At 40.8% G+C, this 23062-nt stretch overlaps 2 protein-coding genes across 6 annotated transcripts in view; both read left to right on the top strand.

The window, feature by feature from the left end:
- Positions 1-5934, top strand: part of pacs2 (phosphofurin acidic cluster sorting protein 2) — a 70570-nt gene extending 64636 nt beyond the window's left edge. For all 5 annotated transcript variants that reach the window (XM_058614551.1, XM_058614552.1, XM_058614550.1 and 2 more), the window contains 6 exons: positions 489-531; positions 617-659; positions 1232-1367; positions 1851-2071; positions 2280-2393; positions 3240-5934. In XM_058614551.1, the coding sequence (XP_058470534.1) occupies positions 489-531; positions 617-659; positions 1232-1367; positions 1851-2071; positions 2280-2393; positions 3240-3358 (676 nt within the window). In that variant the 3' untranslated portion in view covers positions 3359-5934. The remainder of the gene's footprint in view (positions 1-488; positions 532-616; positions 660-1231; positions 1368-1850; positions 2072-2279; positions 2394-3239) is intronic.
- A 783-nt stretch (positions 5935-6717) lies between these two features.
- Positions 6718-22542, top strand: dcaf5 (ddb1 and cul4 associated factor 5). Its single transcript, XM_058614561.1, has 9 exons — positions 6718-7194; positions 9287-9430; positions 10064-10100; positions 10627-10766; positions 11677-11806; positions 13683-13896; positions 17329-17395; positions 18558-18685; positions 20462-22542. The coding sequence occupies exons 1-9, from the start codon at positions 6987-6989 to the stop codon at positions 21815-21817; spliced, it is 2424 nt and encodes an 807-aa protein (XP_058470544.1). The 5' UTR covers positions 6718-6986; the 3' UTR covers positions 21818-22542.
- The last annotated feature ends 520 nt before the right edge of the window (positions 22543-23062 follow it).

Genomic DNA, 23062 nt, shown 5'->3' with positions numbered 1-23062 from the left:
ACTACCGCTCACAGGTAGTGCATGAAACTGGACAGGCTTTATATTTAGGTTGGTGCTCTTCCATCACACCCACCTCTCTATGTTTCTGTAGTTGATTTGTTTCCCTGATGGACTTGCTGCCCCTCTGACTTGACTATGATTGATCCGGTCTTGTCTCTGCAGTGACTGGTTGGTTTTATGTCGGATGGCGACTCTTTTGCATGTTTTCTCTCTCCTGCTTGCTTCTCCTGTTGCCTTCAGGAACCCTGCAGTCAGGCGCTGAAACTGACTGAGTGCAGCAAATGCAGCATGTTCCACTGATTCTGTTTGGGTGGTGATTGCATACTTTTTATGCAATGTAAAAGTAAATCAACATTAAAGTCACTAACAGTTGATTTTAGTGTTATTAACAGTAGATGGGAAGTTCAAATCTTATCAGATTTCTTTACTTATTATTTCATAAAATGTGATGTTTTTTCTTCTACATTCTCACCACTGCCTCTCCACAGCCCTGATGAAGACTCATGTCAGAAATTCATCCCTTTTATTGGAGTAAGTATCATCTTTTACTCTACCTCATTTAGTTTCATTTTTGTCCAGCTAATGTTGGGGGATTTTTTTCATCTTCCTTTTTCAGATGGTGAAAGTTGGCATCGTTGAGCAGACATCCGCAGCGTCAGGTTAGCCATTGTTTTTTTGTTTATAGATGCTTATGATTACTATCATCCCTTGTCTTGTTCTTATGTGTAAAATATCCTTAAAAAACATTAAAATTCTTCCACAAAATAACATTAAATTGATGTTATTACACACACATATTGTGATAGTTAATTTGTAAATATAGACTAGTCCTGGTTATTCCAAAACTGAATGTATAAGACCAGGGGTGTACAAACTTTTTGTAACGAGGGCCAGATTTGATAATGGGAAGATTTCTAGGGGCCAATGGTCCTTGGTCCTTGGCCCTGTCTCTTTTATTGAAATGACATGAAAGAAATCCAAAAACCTAAAAATTCCATCAATAATAGTCTACTTTGCTCTCTGGATAGAATTGCCTCCATACAAATGTGTGTTCAGAAGCTGGATTTGAATGTGTTTGAATTAAAAAGTCAGTGTTTTTGTGAGAAAGATGATGAAAATTCTATTATCTTGTCTAAATATTGCCCTAAATTAACGACATGAGTTGTTAAAATGCCTCAGACTGCTCACAGTTTGGATATAGAGTCATCTTCCTGACTGTTTGGTCCCTCAGGAGACTCTGACGATGCGGCACCTCTGAGCTCCTCGCTGCTCTCCTCCACACCGCCACAAATATCACCTGCACTCAAAGAAGCGTCGCCCACCCCACCGTCTTCACCCTCCGTTAACACCAGCTTCTGTGCTTACAGGTAAAATAGTGGCGCTACATTTAAATATTCCCAGCATCTTGCTATTGTAACATATTTTTTCTTCTCAGATTGTTCAATTTAAATTTCTTAGAAGAGAGAATATGTTGCATGAAAAGTTCAAAATAATTGTACAAAAACACCAAAGTTACATTATTAGTGTTTTTTTGATTGTTTTGATTATTTCAGATTAATCTTACATAAATATTGGAAGGCTCACAAAATGTAGACATTTAAAAAAAACAAAAAACGTTAATGCTAAAATGTATCATGATATTCGGAAATTGAATTTTCATAATAAATTGTTGTTGAATATATGATGTCATGGACAATTAATTAACAAGGTTAAATATATGAGAATGGCACCATGACTTCTCCTCATATACCTTTACCTGCTTAAATTTTTAAGCATGCATTTTTAAAAGCTCTAAATAAAATGTACGTGCTCTGTTTTTTTTTTTACTTCCCTGGCTGTTTTTCCTCTAGTTCTGGTGGTCAGGTGGAGCTGATGGGGCTTCAGGTGGACTACTGGGTGGCTCCGACAGAAAGAAAGAAAGATGTGGAGAAGCGGGACTCCTCCTCCAAAAACACTCTGAAGTGCAATTTCCGCTCGCTGCAGGTCAGCCGGCTGCCACTAGGGGGCGCTGAGCCAAGCCTCCAGCCCACCATGTCCATGACGGTGGTAACCAAGGAGAAAAATAAGAAGGGTAAGACATAGATCTGAAGATCTGAGTTACTTTTTTAAAAAAGGCAGTTCCCCCTGAAAATTAACCTTAAATATGTTCTGACAGTGTTCATCTGGACATTGACAGACGTCAAATATTGCATCTAAAGGGCAAATGACATTACTGTTTAATCCTCGGAGACCAGGATCAGTCTGAATCCCTCATTTACTCTGATCTTCCCTCCTGCCAGTCATGTTCCTGCCAAAAAAGAGCAAAGACAAGGAGGTGGAGTCGAAAAGTCAAGTGATTGAGGGCATCAGCCGCCTCATCTGCACTGCCAAGCACCAGCAGACCATGCTGAGAGGTAATTTCCTACATAGACCTACTGCTGTGTCCCCCTCTCAACAGTCCACTCGTCTCCACAGAAAGAGCACAGATGTTTTTGTTTTTCATTTTCTCTGCATGGTCTGTTTCATTCCAATCTACAATAAAAAAAACAAGGAATCTTTGAGATAGATGGTGTTTTTTGAATTGTTCACACTGTGTACTATCATCAGCTGATCAAAGTGCATGTTTTTTTTTGCATGATCATTTAATAATTATACATTATTATTATTATTATTATTATTCATAATAATAATATTATTATTATTATTATTATTATTATTATTAATAATAAAAATAAAATGATTACATTCAAGTCAGATTTAGTGTGTGTTCTGACTATTCTGAAAATAATTTTATTTATTTTATTTAATAATAATTACATATTCATCACAAACTTGGATTTACTTTGTCATCTGACCCAGTTTTGTAACTTAAGTGTTGCTTATAGCATGAAATATACACTGCACGTTAGTATTTTGGCAGCTAGTACACAATATATATTAAGAGGCTTTAAATCTTGGTACTTATTAAGAATATAAAGAAGAATCTTAGTTGATTATACAGTTAAGCTACACCCTGGGAACAGTAGATTGCTGAATGAAATGGAATCATTTGAAATGGAATAAATAAAACTAAAATTAGCAAACTACAATATGTTGCAAAATACTAAATATTTTACATGTTTGTACTGTATTTATGCTTTTTTCTTTTTTTTTTCACTTAATGTGACAACCAACTTAGATTTAAGTAAAAACCCTTCCCACTTGTGACCATTTGCTGACTGACATTGTAAATAGTCACTTCCGCGTTTTGTCTTCTGCAGTGCTGATTGACGGCGTCGAGTGGAACGATGTCAAGTTTTTCCAGCTGGCAGCTCAGTGGTCCTCACATGTCAAACATTTCCCCATCGGGATCTTTGGACACACAAAAGGCCCGTACTAGCAGCACCTAAGAGACTGAAACACTGAGGACAGCTACCCTTTTCCTTTCCCTTCTTTCTCCCTGGTGCCAACAGTTTTTAACCCCCTCCACTTCACTTTCCCCCAGCACACTATTCTTCTCTTCTGCTGTCTTAATTTAAGCTCCTGCTTTCCACTGTCTTATTTGTCCGATTATTTAATCTTTTGTGTTTTTTTTTTAATTTTCTATTTATGTAAAAAAAAAGAAAAAAAGTCTCTGATGTTTTATAGACTTGTGAGGTAAAAAAAAACTAATTATATAATAATTAGAAATGACTTCTAACCATTGACATACTGTACCCCATCATGATTTTTTTCATTTGGTGAGGTTAGTTTTAAGCACTTGGCCGATTAAAATTAATCAAGAATATGTTGAGAGCAAGAGGAAGAAGTGATGATGAGTGACTAAGTTTCTAGCCATGATGAAAAAAAAGTTGGATGCTTCACCAGTCAAAAATACATGGCCTATGACCTTGACCTCTGCACAATATGAAGAAGTCTAATGTGCAATAGACTGAACGCTGTGTGAAATAAGATCCTGAATGTTAACCTGGCACTGTTATTGACACTGTGGTTTTGGCGCCACATCTTTATCCTTTTTATTTTCTCCTCTTGTTAAACTGGCTTGAGGTTTGAAGAGTGCTGCTTCACAATTAGTGCTACAAATAACAATATGAACCTGTTTTTGTTTTTATGTTTTTCAAACAGTTTTAGCACAAATTCAAATTCCTTAACTCAAATTCCAAACTAATAGTAAGAATTATAAATACATTTTGGGATTTTTTTGTAACTATCTTGCTTGGAATGAGATAAAAAAAAAAAACATAGGCAAACACTAATCTATATGAGAAAGACAAAGCTACAGCTATCAACTAGCTTTGCTTAGCATAGCAGGGTTATCTAGGACCTGTGATAAGAAAATAGGCATGAAGACGCTTTCTAAGCTCACAAAATAAAAAATAATTTCTTATTTATTTTATGTATAAAGATACAGGAGATACAAAGACAAGCAGGCTTAGCTTTGCTAGCAGTTAGCTAGCATTTCCAGTCGTCAAGCTCTGCTAAGCTAAGTAGCTGCTGGCAAAAATGCTAGCCTGGAACAGGTTTTTTTTAATTTATGTTTAATTTTAATTAAATTTGCCTACCAGCATCTACAAGCTAAAATGTTTATTTGAATTCATACAAAATGAAGTCAGTCAGCTCACAAGTCCTAATGGTTTGAGAATAATTAAGCGCCAAGTTTTTGCCGGCCTGCGGCTAAGCTAAACTTCCTTTTAGATATATTTTTATTTTAATGCTCAGCTGGAAGTTCAGATTATATAATTATTTCAGCTTTGTGTATGAAAATTAAATATTTACAGATTACTTCTGTATTTGAAATGTATCAGTTAGGCCTCTTCCTCCTCAAGCCTCACACTCCTCACACTGCACTCCATATCTTCTGCAAAACAAACGTTGTTTTTGCCAAAGGGAATATTCATCAGCTGCAGCTCACTCATTATCACTACTTTGTGGTATTAAAGATGAATTCATAATGTAGAGGTGAATGTATTGAAGGTACCTTAATGTAACGCACTTTTAAATGTTTGTCCATTTTAGATTTGTGTTGTTAAACTTGCTCCTGGGAACCTGCGGGTATTGAACGTGCTGTGGTTCACAGAGGCACATACAGTAAACACTGAACCTGTCGTTATACCCGAGGTCAACAACAGCACAAGCATGGGGGACGTGGCATATAATTGAGATATGCCACATCAACCAATCATTTTTCAGTGCTGTTTAATATCACTCTGCACTTGGTGTGAAGCTATGTTAGATTTTAGTTGTGTATTCTATCAGATTAGCCCTAACGTGTACTTGATGTTAACGTTTTCAATTTTGTCTGTAGATTTTTCTCCATCTACTAAAACAGTATTTTGTTGATACATTTTTCTTTTCTTTTCTTTTCAGTAGCAGTTTCATTGTAACCTTTGCCAATTTCTTGATAAGTGCCTAAATTGCTTAATTTTGACAGATCAATCAATAAATGAATAGATATCCCGGGCTAACATGGTGCTGATTCTGGTGCGACAACAGCAAAATATGTCAATATACAGTACAGTGCATTGATCTCAACTCCCATCTCAAGGAGAGAAAATCACACACTGGCCAGTTGACTCTCAGATATGGGTTCGAATGAATCAAAGCAACACTACAGTCAAGGCTACAGTCAATCCATGTCAAACATACATATTATTTCTCTGTAGAGATGTTCTTAGATGTATTTTTTGTTGTTGTTCGTTTTTCATGTCTATCTCAGAGAAAGGCTTGTTTAAATTGAAAGTTCCCGAAAGACTACCACTGTAATCCCAAAACCTGGGAGTAATAAAAATACTATACATACTAAAATGCACTTTTTCCATGTGTGAGTAAATAATGTCTATTGCTGATAAGATGAAAACTGTGTATATACAGTCATTGAGAGAAGTCTTGTCGCATAAGGTCATAGTAACTTAAAATGGCATATAACTTTATTTCAAATAGATCAATTGTTACAATAAAGGGTTCATTTCATTGTCATCCTGTCAAAATCAATTCATAATCCGATCTCTATCACAGCTCGAAGTTCTTAATCACCTTCCAAAGCTCCCAAACGCATCGCAGCTCAAAGTTCTCCACTTCCGAAAAGTTCCAGCAGGCCACACACCAAGACATGCAATGCCATCCTCCACAGCTTGAAGATCACGATCGGACCTTGAAGTTTGGAATCTGAAGTTCTCTTTCACAGCTCTTTAAAGTTCTTCATCACTGAACGAGATGCTCAAGGACTCCAGCTTTAAAAGACTTTGATGCCTTCAAATTTGTTTTGAAGAAATTCGGTCTGTGATTTTGAACTTAAAAATGCCATTGGGGACAATGCATTGCGCCTCTTTGTCTACAGCCTTCTGGAATTTAGTGGATGAAGAAGACAAAGAAGAAGAAGCAGAATTATGGATTATGTTTTTGAAAGGTTAATGTCCAGGATGTAATGAATCAGCAAAAGTATGTCGTTAACGGACTGATATCAGTATCAGTGCATACTGGTATCACTGTCATACAGAAAAAGTTGTATCAAGCCAATACTAGTGCAAACCCACTAAACCCACTAAACCTAAACTATACAACTACTTTAAAACTGTTCTAAAGTCAATCACTAGAGTACATTGGTCCAAGTGAAGACAAATATCTTCATATAATCAACAGCTTTGTTAAAAACTGACTGACTCATTTAAAAAAATATATAGGGAATGTGAAGGTGAAATAATAAACTGGAGCTTAGAGCCTTAGTAATAGTAAAGTGAGTGTGTGAGTCCAGAGAGGTGATGCTGGCCTGGGTGACAGACAGGGGGAGAGAGAGAGAGATCCTCGGCCGGAGCAGGAAGCTGCTGCTGGGACAGAGGAGCGACGGAACAACGTCGACATCAGCAGCAGGAGCAGCAACAGCAGTGGGGGGGATTCACCATAATGTAGACCCAGCCGAGTACCACATCCACCCACCAACACGAGCAGGTGTCTAAGCTGCCGGGGGGGCGAGAAGAGAGGCAGAGTTATTTTTATTTCCCCCCATTTTTTTTTGTGAGTGCGTGGTGAAAATGAAGGAGCTGAAGGGCTGCGGTATGCGGTCCTCGGTGGGCTTTCTGTCCCGCAGAGGGCTCACTGGGCAGCCGCTCATGAAGGATGAATTCCAGAGACGCAGGCTGGCCGGCTGCACCAGCCTCTTCAAGAAGGACATGCTCGGACACTTCGGCTGCGTCAACGCCATTGAGTTCTCCAACAACGGCGGGGAATGGCTGGTGTCTGGTAAGTTGACAAATCCTCCCTTTTCCCCTTAGCTCACTGTGTTTTAATTTGTTAGCATGCTAACGCGCTAACTAGCCGAGCGAATCAGCTGAAGGCTCAAACACTCTGGGCTATATATGCTAATGTAGCTTAGCCGTCCATGCTAACAAGCTAACAGCCAGTGTCTACGGGGCAACAGCAGAAGCAGCAGCAGCAGCGGACCAGCCCCATATGTCAACCCATAACATGAGTCCTGGAAAGCACATTTACCGCTCTGCTGCGTCTAATCACGGCTTCCTCCTGAAGCCACAACGCTATTTATGCATTGAGAGGATTAAAAACCAATCATGTGGCCTAGTGTGGCAGCCTGAAGCTGCTCAATTTGGGTCTGATTTTCACAATAGGTGTGCAGCTTTAACTTAAATGAACCATATGGCATCATGTCTCCACCTGGTAAGGTAAGGATAACTAAATGTACTTCATTCGTTCTGCAGCCCTCATGACTGACAGATGCACACACTCTTGGTAATAATAATACATTTCATCACAGTTTTAAAGTGCTTAACATTAACATTAGCAATTTAAAGCACACATGGGACTCAGACAATATAACAAAACAAGGAAAGTAAAGCAACAAAAACAGTAAAATAATAATAATAATAATAATAATAAAAAAGTGAAATCCCCCAAAAATTGAGTGAGGAAGAACGATGCAAAGAGAAAAAGGCAGTCATGCAACATTAAGGATGGCAACTGCTTCAAAATACCAAGAAGAAGAAGTAAAATACAGACATGATTTATGTAAAAGTGCACTTGTAAAAACATGTCTCCATAAAAGATTTAAAAGAGGATACTTGGGCATGGATGTCGTAGCACGAGTGCCTCAGCTGAGAAGGCCCCCTCACCATCAGCCGGACCTCAGCACAAAGTAGATCAGGAGTCTCAAACTCAACTGATCTGGGGGCCACTAAGTGTCTCGTCTGGTCAGAAGGGGGCTGGTCAAACAAAAACAAATCATATTGTTTATCCTGTAGTGGGCCACAATAAATTGATTGGGGGGCCGCATTTGGCCTGCAGGCCACAAGTTTAAGACCTTTGACTTAGAATTACTCATTGATATAGAAATTTACACAATTTTTTTTTAAAAGACAAAAACAAATACAGTGTAACAAATATTGATTCTTAAATGAGCTACACTTATTAATACTCCATCACTTATGTTCATGAATATAAAAAATATTATGCTTATGATGCTAATCATATTTCTCATAATAATATTAATGCTATTCCTATCCAATTAGAAATAAATATTCAATAGACTTATAATGAGAGAGATCAGACAGTCACGCCCCTTATCTCCCTGAATGGTATTCCAGAATTTCCAGAGAACCCAACATGTGATGCTGCACTGTCATAATAAAATAAATAAACCGTATGGTGTGCAGAATTTTGGTGACTAAGTTGGGTCAATAACCTCAAACTACTTTGCCAACTGTTCAGCATGTTAGTGAACAGAAACAGATTCTGGATTCAGATGTCCTGCAGTCAGTCAATAAGCTGAAGCTGGAAAGGGACAACAGTGACAATGATCACCACTGTGAGCTTCTCCAGGTAAGTCTGAAGCTGCTGGATTACTGACAGCCAGACTTAAAATATCTAAGACTTAAGCCAGTCAGGAGAAGTAAAAAAAAGTCTTAGCTGGTTGCAAACTGTGACATCTGGCAAAAAAAACTTGGGTTGGTTTTGTTAAGTACTCGTCACGCACATGTCACAATTCTTTCTGTTTTTCTGTTAAAGCTTAATTTTATCCCTGTGCTACAGGGGCTTTATTTTCTTCTTCTTCCCCCCCTTATATGTGCCTCACATGTCTTCTGCACCAGAGTTTATTTCACTTTTCGTACACCACAAATTAAAGGGATTTGCCTCAGTTCAGCGGGCAAAATCCTCCGTCCTCGGTTTGAGTTCGGATGAGAAAAAGTCCCACAGAACACTCGTCAAAAATGCATCAGGAAAAAGAACTGGTAGAGAACTGGCTGGAGATGGAGCATCAGCGTTTGAGTGAGCGTCTTGTTCAAAATGTTAGTGTTTTTAATCCTTGTGTGCTCGTGCGCAGGAGGAGATGACCGTCGCGTTCTCCTGTGGCACATGGAGAAAGCCCTTCATGGTCGCACCAAGCCTGTGAAACTGAAGGGGGAGCACCTGTCCAACATCTTCTGCCTGGCCTTCGACAGCACCAACAAGAGGGTTTTCTCTGGTGGTAAGACATCGGATCTTTGCCAAGTGTTTTATTTACACGAAGGAAGAAGTTCAACTTTTCCTTGTTTTGGTCTTTATGTAAGGAATGCGTCTAAGTGTTGTTGCTGGATTATTATCAGTGTGGGCTTTGGAGGTTAAAGGTGAATCTGATTAAATGATAAAACTTTGGACACTTTGTCACTTTGCTGCAGAGACTTTGATCTCCAAATGACAAACACTGAGGTTAGGAAAAAATTAAATCTGAGCACATAGATGAAACATAATCATCATTAACGATGATTGTAGATAGAATGTACTTTGTAATAAAATCTGCCTTTTAAGTGGTTGCTGAAATTATTTAATGAATGCCTTGTTGAGCATAAATAATGCATGGATAAGTAAAAATGTTAAACGCTGCAGCTGCTGAATTGTAATGTTTTGCAGACACGAAGCGAGTATTGATCACTGACCACGGTCAAGCTGCCATGTAAATGAAGCGATACTGTGATTTAAAGCTTAAGTTATACACTGATGAATAATTGACTAACTGGACTTAAACACACCAGAGGTACAAGCTGTTTATTGCATTGTTTCAGCCTTGAGTTTGAAGATTAGATTGACTCACTCCATTTCACATCCATTTACTCTCACACAGGAAATGATGAACAGGTGATTCTTCATGACGTGGAGAGGTGAGTAAAAACAAAATTCATACTCATTATTTTTTCAACCAAACCACCCTTTTATCTGTATTATTTTTAGTCTGTTATTCATGTTATGTTATGTTTATTTATTTATTTATTTATTTATTTATTTATTTATTTATTTATTTATTTATTTATTCATTTACACACTAGTGCAGTACTCATTCAATATGTGCAAACATATTAGTACAGATATTAAAATAATGATCTAATAATAATAAAACCATCTTAATAGGTATAACAAATATGGATAATACATTAACATTACAATATATACATAATTCAGACAAGACATCTTAAGCCTGTATGGATAATATTGGTTTGTTAGAAGAAGCAGTTTCAGAGGTGTTATTATCCGCTGTAAGAACAAATTAATAAAATGTACAGGCATCCAATTCCATCTCCATCTCGGGTCCTTGATACTATATACTTGTTGTGAATGTGAAAGTACCTTGTAGCGTGTATTTTTACTGTGACAAAACCATTAAAATGAACATGAATATTGCTTCTACAGGAGGGAAACGCTCAACCTGTTCCTGCACATCGATGCTGTGTACAGCTTGTCTGTCAGCCCCGTAAATGACAACGTGTTCGCCAGCTCGTCCGACGATGGACGCGTTCTCATCTGGGACACTCGCGAGCCGCCACATGGAGGTAAGGGGAACGCGTCGTGAACACGTGTGATCCAGTACCTGGTGACGCTGAGTCTCACTAAGTTTATGCTTAGGAATATAATGAATATATAGGTACAGGACCTATAGGACTTACACCAAACAAAGACAATATGCAAATCATCACAGTTTAGAAGCTGGAATCTGTGAAAAGTTGATGTTGAGAGTGAGTTCAGTTTTGAGGAACTGCTTTAAAAGACTTAAATGATTAATTTCATTGTCAAAATAGCGGCTGAGTAATTGGCTTAATGCACCGCTAAGTGTATAATTTTTCACAAAGCCGTGCAGGATGCGATGATATAAATAAAATCATGCTTCTGTAGACTGTAATTCATCACTCTGGAAGATAAACGACTCAGACACAAGATTAGTGCTTAGGTTGGTTAAAACACAGTGAGTCAGTCCATAAAATTCACTTTCTGAGATAAAACTCGGAGTTGTTTTTTGTTTATCTATCTAAAACTCATCTTTTAGATCAACAAACAACAAAAAAACTTTTATTCTAAGTGTCTGTCTTGGACTGAATAGAGCGTGTACAGTAATTCATGATTAGACTTGGTGAGACTTGTTTATAACTTTAAAAATGCAGTGGATCATCTTTCATGACGTCCACGTCCGTCTATTTTAGATGCCTTCCTTGTGACCACATCGACCTAATAATACATTTGCAGCTCAGCGGTAAATATTATTAATGGGATTGTATGTGTGCGGTTTGCTGTGTGCTTAAGAGGCCTGTTATTTAAGAGGGGCGATTAGAATGTAAAATGTCATCATTTCAAACGTGAAAAATCTGTTTTTCCTCAGAGGAGTCTCAACAGAATGCGTCTGAACATCCGTCTCTTTTAGTGATCACGTCATTCTGGTGTTTTTCTTGCTTTAATGTCTCCCTGCAGAGCCGTTCTGCCTGGCCAGTTACCCCTCCGCCTTCCACAGCGTGATGTTCAACCCCGTGGAGCCCCGGCTGCTCGCCACCGCCAACTCCAAGGAGGGAGTGGGATTGTGGGATATCCGCAAACCGCGCAGGTTCAACCTCTCTTTCTTTTCTTTTCTTTTTTCCCCCCCCCCCCTCTGCCTCTCTATCTGTTGACCCAGTTTTTTAAGATGAGATGAAACTTAATTGTTCCCTGTGGAGAAATTACAGTTTGTTGCAGTAGCAGTAAAATAAATGCCAGAGATAATAAAAAAAACCCAAGTAGAGCTATAATTATAATAGAAATATAATTAAACAGTCATTTAAATTTATGCTTTAGTTTCTTTCTTCATTTTGGATGTAAAATAGTAAGCAACTGCAATACTCAGTCGACTATTTGAATGTCAGGGCTGTCACTTTTCAAGTTCTAACAAATGTTATGTGACTTGCTATTCCTTCCAAGATATTGGGAAGTTCCCCGCACCCAAATATGGTAAAATTACATTTTTATAACACTTGCTATTAGTCACATTACGTGGGGCTAACAACTGAGTCTGCAGGTTTGTTCTCTACTTCCTCCTCTGCAGTGTAGAACCCAACAAAAACTTCCACACACACTTTTTCTGAAGGATTTTGGGGAGAATGTAAGGGCCAACCTCTGCTGGCCCGAGCAGTAATTACTTCAGATGACGTGATGGGCTTCCAGGCTGTATATTGTGAACCTAAAAGGTTTTTTAATGCTTTGACTTTTCACCCAAGTTCGACAGCTCTAGTGAATATTATTTGATAAGAAGAACAGAATAACGTGAGAATTACTAGATCAAAGAATCTCCTTTTAAGGACGTTAAATATGTTGTAATGTTTGCTGTGGTGCCAAGATTTTTACACTGTGGTGAACAAACCTCATCTCCTTCTGTGTTACTGCTGGTCTGGCTGATATCCACCAGGTGGCACTATTGTCTCACTGTTACCGCCGTCATTGCTGCTCCTCCTCCGACGACATCAGGGCCGTCTCGGGGAAAAACATTCATCTTTAGACCAATAAAGTGACTCTGCAAAAAACAGCGACTCGCACACAGTGTGTGTTTACACGTACTCATGTTAGATTAGGTTTAAGTTATGACTACACAGACGACAGCATTTTTAAAATGAATCACTCTTGAGTCATTTCTCTTCTGCCACTGTTGGCTCTGTCCCTGTGCAGAGTTGTTAAAGTTTACTGTTATTCACCCGAAAGTTTCTCCGCTCAATATTGTAGTTAAAAATAACTTCAAGTTAAAGTTTGTTGGAGATGTTTTATGCCTGTTACATTAAACGCACTCACCCACCACTTTATTAGGTACACATGGCACCTAATAACGTGTTGGATATGGTCTTCTGCTGCTGTAGCTCGGATGTGTTGCACCTTCAGTGATGGTTTCTGGCTACCTTTGTTATAATAAGTGTTTGTTTATATTATTTATAGCATTTCAAAGCAGTCTGGCCATTCTCCTCTGACCCTCCTCTGCTGCTTTTTCTCTCTTTCGGACCATTCTCTGTACACCCAAGAGATAGTTGACTGTAGATTCTCCTTCATCCACGTCATAGTTGTCCAAAACCTTAAAGAACTGAAACGTCTTCAAGAGAACGACACGTACAGTTGCTACTGATTCAATGGATTTGGACCCTGGTGATGTTCGTGTGTGAAAATAGATCAGTAGGTCAACAGTTTACAATTTAGAATGAGTTATTTTGGGAGTGAACACACAAAAGCCAGGAGCAGTGGGCCGCACTGGGGAGCAATGAGTAATTGGGTGCCTTGCTTAGGGGCAACTGGCATGGGCTGCGTTCGAAAACAACCATGCTACATTCAAAGTCATCCAGTCACCTTGATGGTTTTGCGGTGGTTTTAGTATTTTACTATTTAAAAATAAATAAATAAAAGGAACAAGAACAACAAGGATTGATCTTTTCTTCCTCCTAACACTTCCTTTCCTTCTGCTCTCTCAGCTCGCTGCTGCGTTACGGAGGCAACATGTCACTACAGAGCGCCATGAGCGTGCGCTTCAACAGCACCGGCACCCAGCTGCTGGCCCTGCGCCGCCGCCTGCCGCCCGTCCTCTACGAGCTGCACTCGCGCCTGCCGAGCTTCCAGTTTGACAACCAGGGTTACTTCAACTCGTGCACCATGAAGAGTTGCTGCTTCGCCGGGGACAAAGACCAGGTTGGTTGTCACACAATGCAAATGCGAAACTACAACTGCCACAATGACATTATGCAAGACAATGACACATTATTGAAACCTGAGGTTTTTCTAAATAAATTCAGTTCTACTGTTTTGTCAGTGTTATATAAAGCAAAATGTTTTTTACCATATTTCTCCCAGGAGAGTGATTTAGCATCATACAGATCTAGCACACAAAGACAACATATAGAAATTGTGTCAAACAGTGGAAAATGTGTTTCATCTGCTGTTCCTGCTCCTTCACATGAAACCTAAGAATAATATTGGGAACATGTGGGATCAATAAACCGAGTAAAAATAGATGAATATGGCGGTTACTTCTGTGAAATTGGGACGTTTGTGTGTTGGAGGAACACCAGAAGCCCTTGTTCTCAGCCAGTGGTCCTCTCATTGGTCGTCCTCAGACATGACATCACCCCGCAGTCATGTTTATTATGTTAACGTTATCCTGGTTGGAGCTGACAGAGGCTCAGAGGTGATCCTCTCCTACATGAGTGAAGGAGCTGGTTTGAAGGTTACAGAATCAGGTCAGGACTGGACAGTTGGATCTCTGATATGATCAGCTCTCTGACCTCCTTTAAGGCAAACAGTATACAGTATATGTCCTATTAAGAGACCCACATGCCACATAGAAATCCCTGAATCGGACATAGAGATGGAAAATAAAACTATTTTGTTTCTAGTTTGAAAATACGTTAACTATGTAGTTAAAGCTCCAGTCTCAAACAAACACTTATTAACGTCATGGACTAATTTGACAACGTTTTGAATGGAACTGACATTTGTTAATATTTAAAAAATGACACACTGCAGCTTTTAAGGCCCAGAGTGTAAGAATTAGTGACAACTTTTGATTCTTGAGCCCATCAGAGAACTACGGTGGCCTTCACAGACCAAAAAAAGGATGCAAAAACTCTTTTTTTTAATCGAGTTCATGTCACTTTTAATTTGATCTCAGTATTATTGTATTATTATTGTATAAATATATATTTTTTTTAATCAATTGGCTTTGCATGTCACCTTAGTAAAAGTTTTATATTTAGGTAAAATCCGTATTATTCGATCGTATTATTTGACAGTAGAGTGGGAAGGTTATTTTTTTAAATGCAATCATTGATAAAACATGAGTTTTGCGTTTTATGTTAAATGTATTTACTTTCTTAAAAATAGTTTTTGGTTTTTGTGTAAAATAAATCAAATAAGTGCTTTTCTTATTTGCTTGCATGGTTAGCATTAGGGACGGAGGGGAGAAATCGATACTGTAAAAAATCTCGATATACCGCTTTTAAGACGTCTAGTATCATTTTTTGGATTAGCATACACGTCAATAAAAATCAATTGATTTTTTGGTCCACTAGATGGTGCCAAGTGCGCACGCTCACTAGAGCTGTTGCGTGAGTATATCGCAATGGATGATTTTGCGAAAATCCTCAGTATATGTTGACATTGTGATAAAATCGTAACATGGTGTCTTTTGTTATTCCCAAAAGTCTTTTCCTACGCCGATGAAAACAAATACAAACGTACTTAAAGTAGCATAATTCACTTTCTGCTATTTAAATATTGCACACTGGACCTTTTACGTTTTCACAACATTAGAAGACGTCTATAACTTTCGTTGTGTTGTTCTTCAGTGATCGTTGGGTCGGATCTTGTGTTTTTTGAGTTTGTGTTCAAACAAATTTGTACCAGTGTCCACAACCCCACCCTGTAATCTATAGACTATATATTTCCCCGTGTGGTGTCGTGTAACTGGGCCACTGGATCCTTGCTCATAAATCTTCCTATCATACTGGTGATGGCCATGTAATGAGCATTAAGAGTGTGCGGTAAGGGAAGTAGGCCGCCTGCCAAGGTCGTACAGCTGCGCTCATTTCCACTGCCGCTTCACTTTGGTGGAAAACAAACACGGCCTCGGATTTGTTGTGGTGGAGTCGTGGTCAGAGGGGATGCTTTCTACAAAGTCGGATAGTTTCTAGTTTAGTTTATCTTTATTGCTTTTGTCATTTTTACACCAACGTAAAAGAACCAGGAATATTCTCCACCCGATTGAAATTTGAAGTTGAAGTCTGACACGGCTTCCTTTTACCTCCCTGGAGCTCCAGGGCTGATCTTAACTAGAATTTTCACTCAAATTTTGTCAAATTTGGATTATTCTTTGTGAAATTGTGCAGCCCCCAGAGGACAGAGAAACACAGAGAAGCCACGACCACAACTATTAGAGGATTTTAACAGGGCCGTGTGAAAGCAGAGGTGTGGACTGGCAACATGGAGCAGATGAAATTGATGGAAAGGAAAGAGGGAGGGTGTTTGTGGGTGTGACATTCCTACTTGACGTGTCCTCTGGGAACCTGAGGCGGAGCACACAGGTGTTTAGTTCATAGTGTGGTCTAAACTTACACTCCATCTTTAAGAAATACAGTTTTTTTTGTAATCACTTCAGAACATTGTTTTATGTCGAGTGCTTTTTTTTTTTTTTAAATGAAGGCACAATGTTGTTTCATCCACGTCGTGGGTTTAAATAAATGTCCCCAAAGAGACCAGCGGGTGATTTACAGCGGGAAGTGAAAGTCATTTGTTTAAATCCGTGACACAGAAGTATTTCACATGTTGACTCGGTGTCAGAGAACCAGCGGCACAAGATGGCGCCCGAACACGAAGGCACACGATTGAACACGAATGTGCCTCCGGGTGGTGATACGAGGCATGTTGGAACATTCTGGAAACAATGCTGGGAAAAAGACAGGAAAAGGAACAATAAAAAAAAGGTTGCAAAACTCAAATATGTTAGGTAATATTACATTCCGTAAGTTTTCACTACCTTAGGACTAAAATCTATTATTGTCATGGTTGAATTTACTAAAAATGACTAAAATAGTCCTCAAGATGACATGATTTTTTTGTTCACAACCCAAAGAAACCAGGAAATATTCATGTTTAAGTTGCTGAAATGACACTTATGTTGAATCAATTGATTGTTGCTGCCTATTCCTTTCTTATCTATTACATATAGCCTGCACAGACATGGATGAAAACTGTATGTCGACTGGTCGGCGGAGTCGTGCCGTTCTCTATCGCTGCGGCACATCTGCGTTTACAGAAGTAGAGCGCGTCCCGACTCAGTCTCAAACCTCAGCCTAAGCGACAGGTTTAAGTGGGACCATCTGTTTTCGGAGTCTAATAACGGTTCAGACGAGGAGCAGGAGCTGCGTCAGGGTCAGAGTGCCGTGTCACGTCAGCAGCGTGTTTGATCACATATTATGAGACATGCTGCTCTGCTAAGACAGACCCCCCCCCCCCCCCCCCCCCCCCCCCCCCCCCGGCCTTACCCCCTTTATTTACATACAGACGTATACATTTCCTTTTCCCTTGTCGCTGACTTTAGTCTAAATGTCTCCGTTTGACCCTCAGTACATCTTGTCTGGGTCGGACGACTTCAACCTCTACATGTGGAAAATCCCAAAGGATCCAGAAGCAGGTGAGTTTAATTCTGTCTGCACTGACTTCATATTGGTTCTGTAGTAAATTAACTTCCTCCTCTTCAGCCTATTCTGTACAATAATTTGTTGTTTTTTTTTAAATGTGGTTGTGTGAGGTATCGACATATTAGCAACACTGACTACACTGAGCGTGCCTCCGTTTCTGTAAACCAGCCTGGGACCTGGACACTTGCCCTCGCTAATAACATGGCTGCCAGCAGGGACAGAAAGGAAGACAGATGTTGGCGACTTAACAGAAGGTTCACCTAATAAAATCTGCACCTGATTAAATCTACAATACCTTAAGAATGTGTTTCCTGCTTTATCCTCGATGTCATAGTCTTTCTCTGACTGGAAACAGACGTTTTGTAGACCGCTCTCTCTCTCCCCCACGCCAACGACCATTGAGAAAATGTTGTGTTAATCCACTGCTGCCTCGATCAGTAAGTTGTCCAACATTGAAATAAAGCAGGGAGCATATTTGTAGGATATTTATGAGTAAAGCAGGTGTAGATTTAATTAGGTGAGCCTCTAGTTTAGTGGCCAAAACGGACAGAACGCAGCTTTTTTTTGCTGACCTTTTTATAGCGCAAGGTTACACATTTCAGCGGCGTCAAGTGAAAACAAAATAAACCCAATTTCAGTCGTCGCCACAATAGATTCTACATTTGCTCACAATACACTCTCCAGACATGTTACTCACCATTTTTAAGTCTCGGCACAGGTTTAAGTTTCGTTGTGTTAAATTGGACAAGTTGAAACCAACTAAGAATCTTGGGTAAATAGTGAAAAAGTAAGAATTAACTCTTGTTACATCTGATTACTGCAGGGGGAAAAGCAATCCAAGAATGTGGGGTTTTGTTGCTGTGTGGCACCACCTCACACATTTATGGATTTCTATTTTTCCTGGAGTTACTCACTCTGAAAGTATGTGCTCTCACTGGGCCTATTTGGTGTCCGGCTAATGGAATATTATGAGGGTTACATTACTGCTTTTTGAACTGCTGTGCTTTTACCGACTGTATTTTCAACACCTTGTTCCATCCAGACTTGGGTGAAATGATGGTGACACTGTGTGTTTTGTTGAAATGTTAAATGTCAAATGTTGTTTTTAACTGTGTCACCTCACGATTGCTGAACGGCGTGCTTTTATTTTGAAAGGGGGCCCCGGGCGCGTGGTGAACGGGGCCTTCATGGTTCTGAAAGGTCACCGTTCCATAGTGAACCAGGTCCGTTTCAACCCTCACACCTACATGATCTGCTCCTCGGGCGTGGAGAAAGTCATTAAGGTTAGTAGAGAAATATTGTTTTTACTTTAAGTAAAATTGTTAAGGAATGTTATTACAGAGTGGATTCAGAGCCATGGGAGGTTAATTTTATGAGTTTATTCTTCCTTGTCCTTATATCTATTTTTTCTTATATGATAATTGCTGTTTGCAACCTGTCCGAGTGCCAAACTGACGTGATGTCTCCTAAGCTCACTGTCCCACCGACCAAACATCTTTATGAAGTGTGTACTGTTTCATGTTCATATTTGAGGCACTGAAGAACTCAGATAAAGGAATTAAGAAAGATGGTTAAGACTTACAGGTGAGTAAGAGAGAGTAAATCGATCTTTTTCTGCAGCAGATTGATGTCGTCGTTAGAGAAATTGTCCTTTAAATGGTCCGTCCACCCTGTGACTGTCGGTGTCCTCCGGTGTTGAGACAGTAGATGTGCCCGCAAGTGAGAAATTGATCTCCAGTGACCACCACACAGTAGCAGAGTCCGGAACAAACGATGGATTTCCTCTATCACTGATGATGCTGGTCACTTTTCAGAAACTGGGTCATGGTGAGACACAAATGGTTTGCACGGAGAGTTTTTCTCAAACAAAATCCAGGCTGTGATCCACTGCCAGACTTTCTAACGTGTCAGCCGTTAAAGCTGGACTTCATCCTCCCGTTTAAGCTTTAGCTGCAGGTCAAATTTGGATCAGTCTGTAGTATGTTTTATTTTGTCATAAAACAGATCTTACACAGTAAAAAAACAAACCAAACAAGGCAGTGTCTTTTCCACTTTGAGTCTTTTGTCCTTGTCGTGATTTTATTCTCAGCATTTAAAGTTCATATCTCTCAAATGTGTTCTACTCCGTTGGTCCCTAAATGGCAGAGCCTGACAAAAGATAACCGGGTTGTAATCAAAACAAGAGAAAAGAAAAGGTCAACTCACATCTAACTTAATTCATTTACACTTTATATTTCATTCTTTTAGCACCGTGTTCTGTCATATTACTTGCTTGTTTACCCGTGTGAATAATACAAGTATAGTATAATGTATGGGAGAAGGCAGCACGGTACAGAGAGGTCCAAACGTCTGACTCCCACTTCCTGTGAATATGACGGTGAACCCTCTGAAAAACACCTCAATTAAAGGTCCAGTATGTAACATTCTTGAGGATGGATTGGCAGATATTGGACATAAGAATCTTTGTACAAGCATTTACTTTGAAATAAAAAAAAGTTTGGATTTCATGACTCTAGACTAAGCCTTTTATATGTACTTTAGCCACACCACTCAAATGTGGTATGTGAAGGCCACCGTAGTTCCCTGATGCACTTGGGAAACAAGATGGTGATTGTTACAATCTGTCATTTTCACCGTTAAATGTCACGACTTCTCACACACTGGACCTTTTTAAAGTTTATATATCTAGAATGGAATCTAATGTGGTGATTTAAAACCTCTATTCTGGATTTTCTTAAGTGATGCTACAGAGGAGCGTTTGCAAGGAGGATTGAATTTCATTTGTGTTGACACGTGTTGTTAAGTTCAGGTCATGAGTGACAGAAATGCTGCTTTGGTTGAAGACGCTGTTCTTGTTGAGGGTGACAAAAGCTGTGGCTTCCTTTGTCTCAGTACAGTAACACAAGCTCATTGTTTTGCTGGTGTTACTGTACAAAGTGAAAGGTGATACAGGCCCAGGACTCTGCAGTGAGACGTGAAATAACTCTCTCAGTTTTCTCTCCTTTCCTCGCGAAACCTCCCTCCACCATTCCCTCCTCACTGTTTTCTGTCCGTCACAGGTGTGGAGTCCCTACCAGCAGCCCGACAGTCTGGGAGACCTGGACGGCCGAGTGGAGGACAAATCTCGCAGCCTCTACACTCACGAGGAGTACATCAGCCTGGTGCTTAACAGCGGCAGCGGTCTGTCCCACGACTACGTCAGCCAGTCCATCCAGGAGGACCCGCGCATGATGGCTTTCTTCGACTCGCTGGTGCGTCGAGAGATCGAGGGCTGGAGCTCTGACTCCGACAGTGACCTGAGCGAGGAGGCCATAATGCAGCTTCACGCTCGCGGACGCCGCTCTACGCGCACCACACCAGCACCTCCTGCCGTCACCGCCGCCGCTGCCGTCGCCTCGGCCATCGCTCACCACAGCGACTCTGAAAACTCCTCCTCATCATCTCTGCCTGGACCTGATGCCTCAGGAGGGGAAGAGCCGGCTCCAGCGGAGGATGAGGAGCGACCCAGGAGACGCAGCAGGCATCAGCGGCATCAGTCTGGCTTCCTGGTGAACGAAGACTCGGACTCGAGTGAGTTTTGGCTCGACCCCATGCCGCGGCCTCGTTCCCCCAGCCCCAGAGACAACTCCACCCTGTCCAGCCCCGCGTCCTCCCCTTCGCTCCCTGCCGGAGCCTCCAGCTCCTCCACGTCCACCTCCAGCTCCAGCAGCGACGACGAGGAGCGGCGCAGCGCGGTGAGGCGGCGCAATGTCATGAGGCGGCGGCGCATGCATGTGGTTTCCAGAGCTGAAGATCGACCCGAGTCTGCACAGGCTTTATTTTCAACCATGGACTCCTGCAGTTACCCATCAATCTCAGTTGAAGACCTGTCCTCGTCCTCGTCAGGCGTCGTCGGCGGCGGCGAGCAAAATCCGAAACAAATCAAGCCCCAAACTGGCAGTCCGGGAGAGGACGACGACTGTCTGAGTCCTTCTGACTTTGTGTGTTTAAGCCCAGATATGTCCCCAGAGAGCCAGGACAATGAGAACGGATATGACAGGACTGAGCAGAAGAGACATTCAGCTGCGTCTCCTCAGTCACTGGACGGACGCAGGACTGAGGGCAGAGCTGCTCCAGAGCCGGCTTTGGACAGCTCTGACGGTGGAGAGGCGGGCAGCAGCTCAGCAGCTGCGGACACTAACACCCAGAGCCGACGCAGCCCTGGAGCGAACGGGCAGCACCGGACTGTGGCGTCGCACGGGAGCGAGAACCCCGACGTCTTCTCAGAATCGGAGGGAGAGACTGGCGTTACGCCCGAAGACACCAGGCCGCGGAGAGACAAAGTCCCAGCACAGAGCGCTCTGAAACGGACTCATGTGGGATCAGAAAAGGGAGAATCAGGCTCCTCACCTTCAGAGAAGAAGTTAAAAACATAATGACTCAACTTTTCACGCCAAAAAACCAGTACTTTGTTAACAGACTTGATTTAGGAAGGGGGTTTTCTATGGGTTTGTACAACTCAGATTTTTCATTTCGTGTCCTTGCCGTCGTGAGTGTTTGAGCTCCTTATGAGCAGACGTTCTTTTTTGTTTCAGAACAAATTCGACAGTGTCGTCATCCTGTTGGTCAAACCACAGACGACATTAAAAGATGGAAAAAAAAAATCACATGAAACAAAAGGTAAATATTGTCGATAACAGTGGAATTTAAAGTAAAACGCAATGGCTACTCATTTATGTTCATACAGCGTCAGTGTGTGTGTGTGTGTGTGTGTTTCTCAGTCATGATTTGTTTGTTGCCGAAATCTCCACCCAGGATTTGAAGCTTTATTCAAATGAGAGAAAATACGTTTTTATTGAGGAGAGAAGCTCTGCATAATTTTAATTTCTACAGTTTCACACCGAGCGTGAATCTGACCGTGCGTATTCTAATTTTTTTAAGCGATTTTCGGCTGCATCTGCTTCAGCGAGCCTGAAGAATTGACTGACTGTGTCTCCATAGAAATCCCGAGGAGCACCATTTGTTTAAGCTGCACATTGAAATGATGCTTTCATTGTCTCTACCAGTTGTTTTTTTTTTGTCTCATTATCCAGCCCTTGGGGTACCATTGCAAGCCAGCTTGCTTTTGTTTTGTTGCAATTAAAGAATAATTTGTTCTCCAGTGATGATTCCACAGCTTCTTCCTCAGGCTTTTAACTGAAATATTGTTGTTTTTTTTATCACAAAATGATTTTAAATAATGGAGAAAGAAGTCATTCTATTGCAGATCTGGGTACTCCACGACCAAATACTAAACGGAGTTGCCATGGCAACACTGCCTCTCCTGTGAATCAAGCTCTAGAGCAGCTCTGACATCACATGGGTGACTTTCACCAAAATGTTCCAAATAAAAGTAAACCAAATTGAATAATTATTTAGGATATTCTACCGTCACGCGGCGCGTAACCATATATGGATGAGTGTCTCTTCAGCAGCCACACCTCCTTGGTTTCACCAACAGTGTTGTGATTGTCCACAAAGTGCGTGATGTCATGAGTTTCTGAGGAAACAGCCAAAGTGAAGGCCCTCCTCTGTCAGACAGAACAGCAGCAGCAGCAGCAGCAGCAGCAGTAGACGGCGGATTACAAAAGAAAACAAACCCGTGGCATCACGACCGGTGACGCGAGGCCAGGGAGACGTGT

The sequence above is a fragment of the Solea solea genome, chromosome 18 (assembly GCF_958295425.1).
Source record: "Solea solea chromosome 18, fSolSol10.1, whole genome shotgun sequence".
Classification (NCBI taxonomy): Eukaryota; Metazoa; Chordata; class Actinopteri; order Pleuronectiformes; family Soleidae; genus Solea; species Solea solea.
This window is presented reverse-complemented; position numbering and strand designations above follow the sequence as displayed.

Bases quoted from the DNA above. Each gene is read 5' to 3' on its own strand.
- dcaf5 (XM_058614561.1), top strand. From the start codon at position 6,987: ATGAAGGAGCTGAAGGGCTGCGGTATGCGGTCCTCGGTGGGCTTTCTG. The intron at 9,431-10,063 runs GTAAGACATCGG...ACTCTCACACAG, and splicing joins CAAGAGGGTTTTCTCTGGTG to GAAATGATGAACAGGTGATT. The intron at 10,767-11,676 runs GTAAGGGGAACG...GTCTCCCTGCAG, and splicing joins TCGCGAGCCGCCACATGGAG to AGCCGTTCTGCCTGGCCAGT.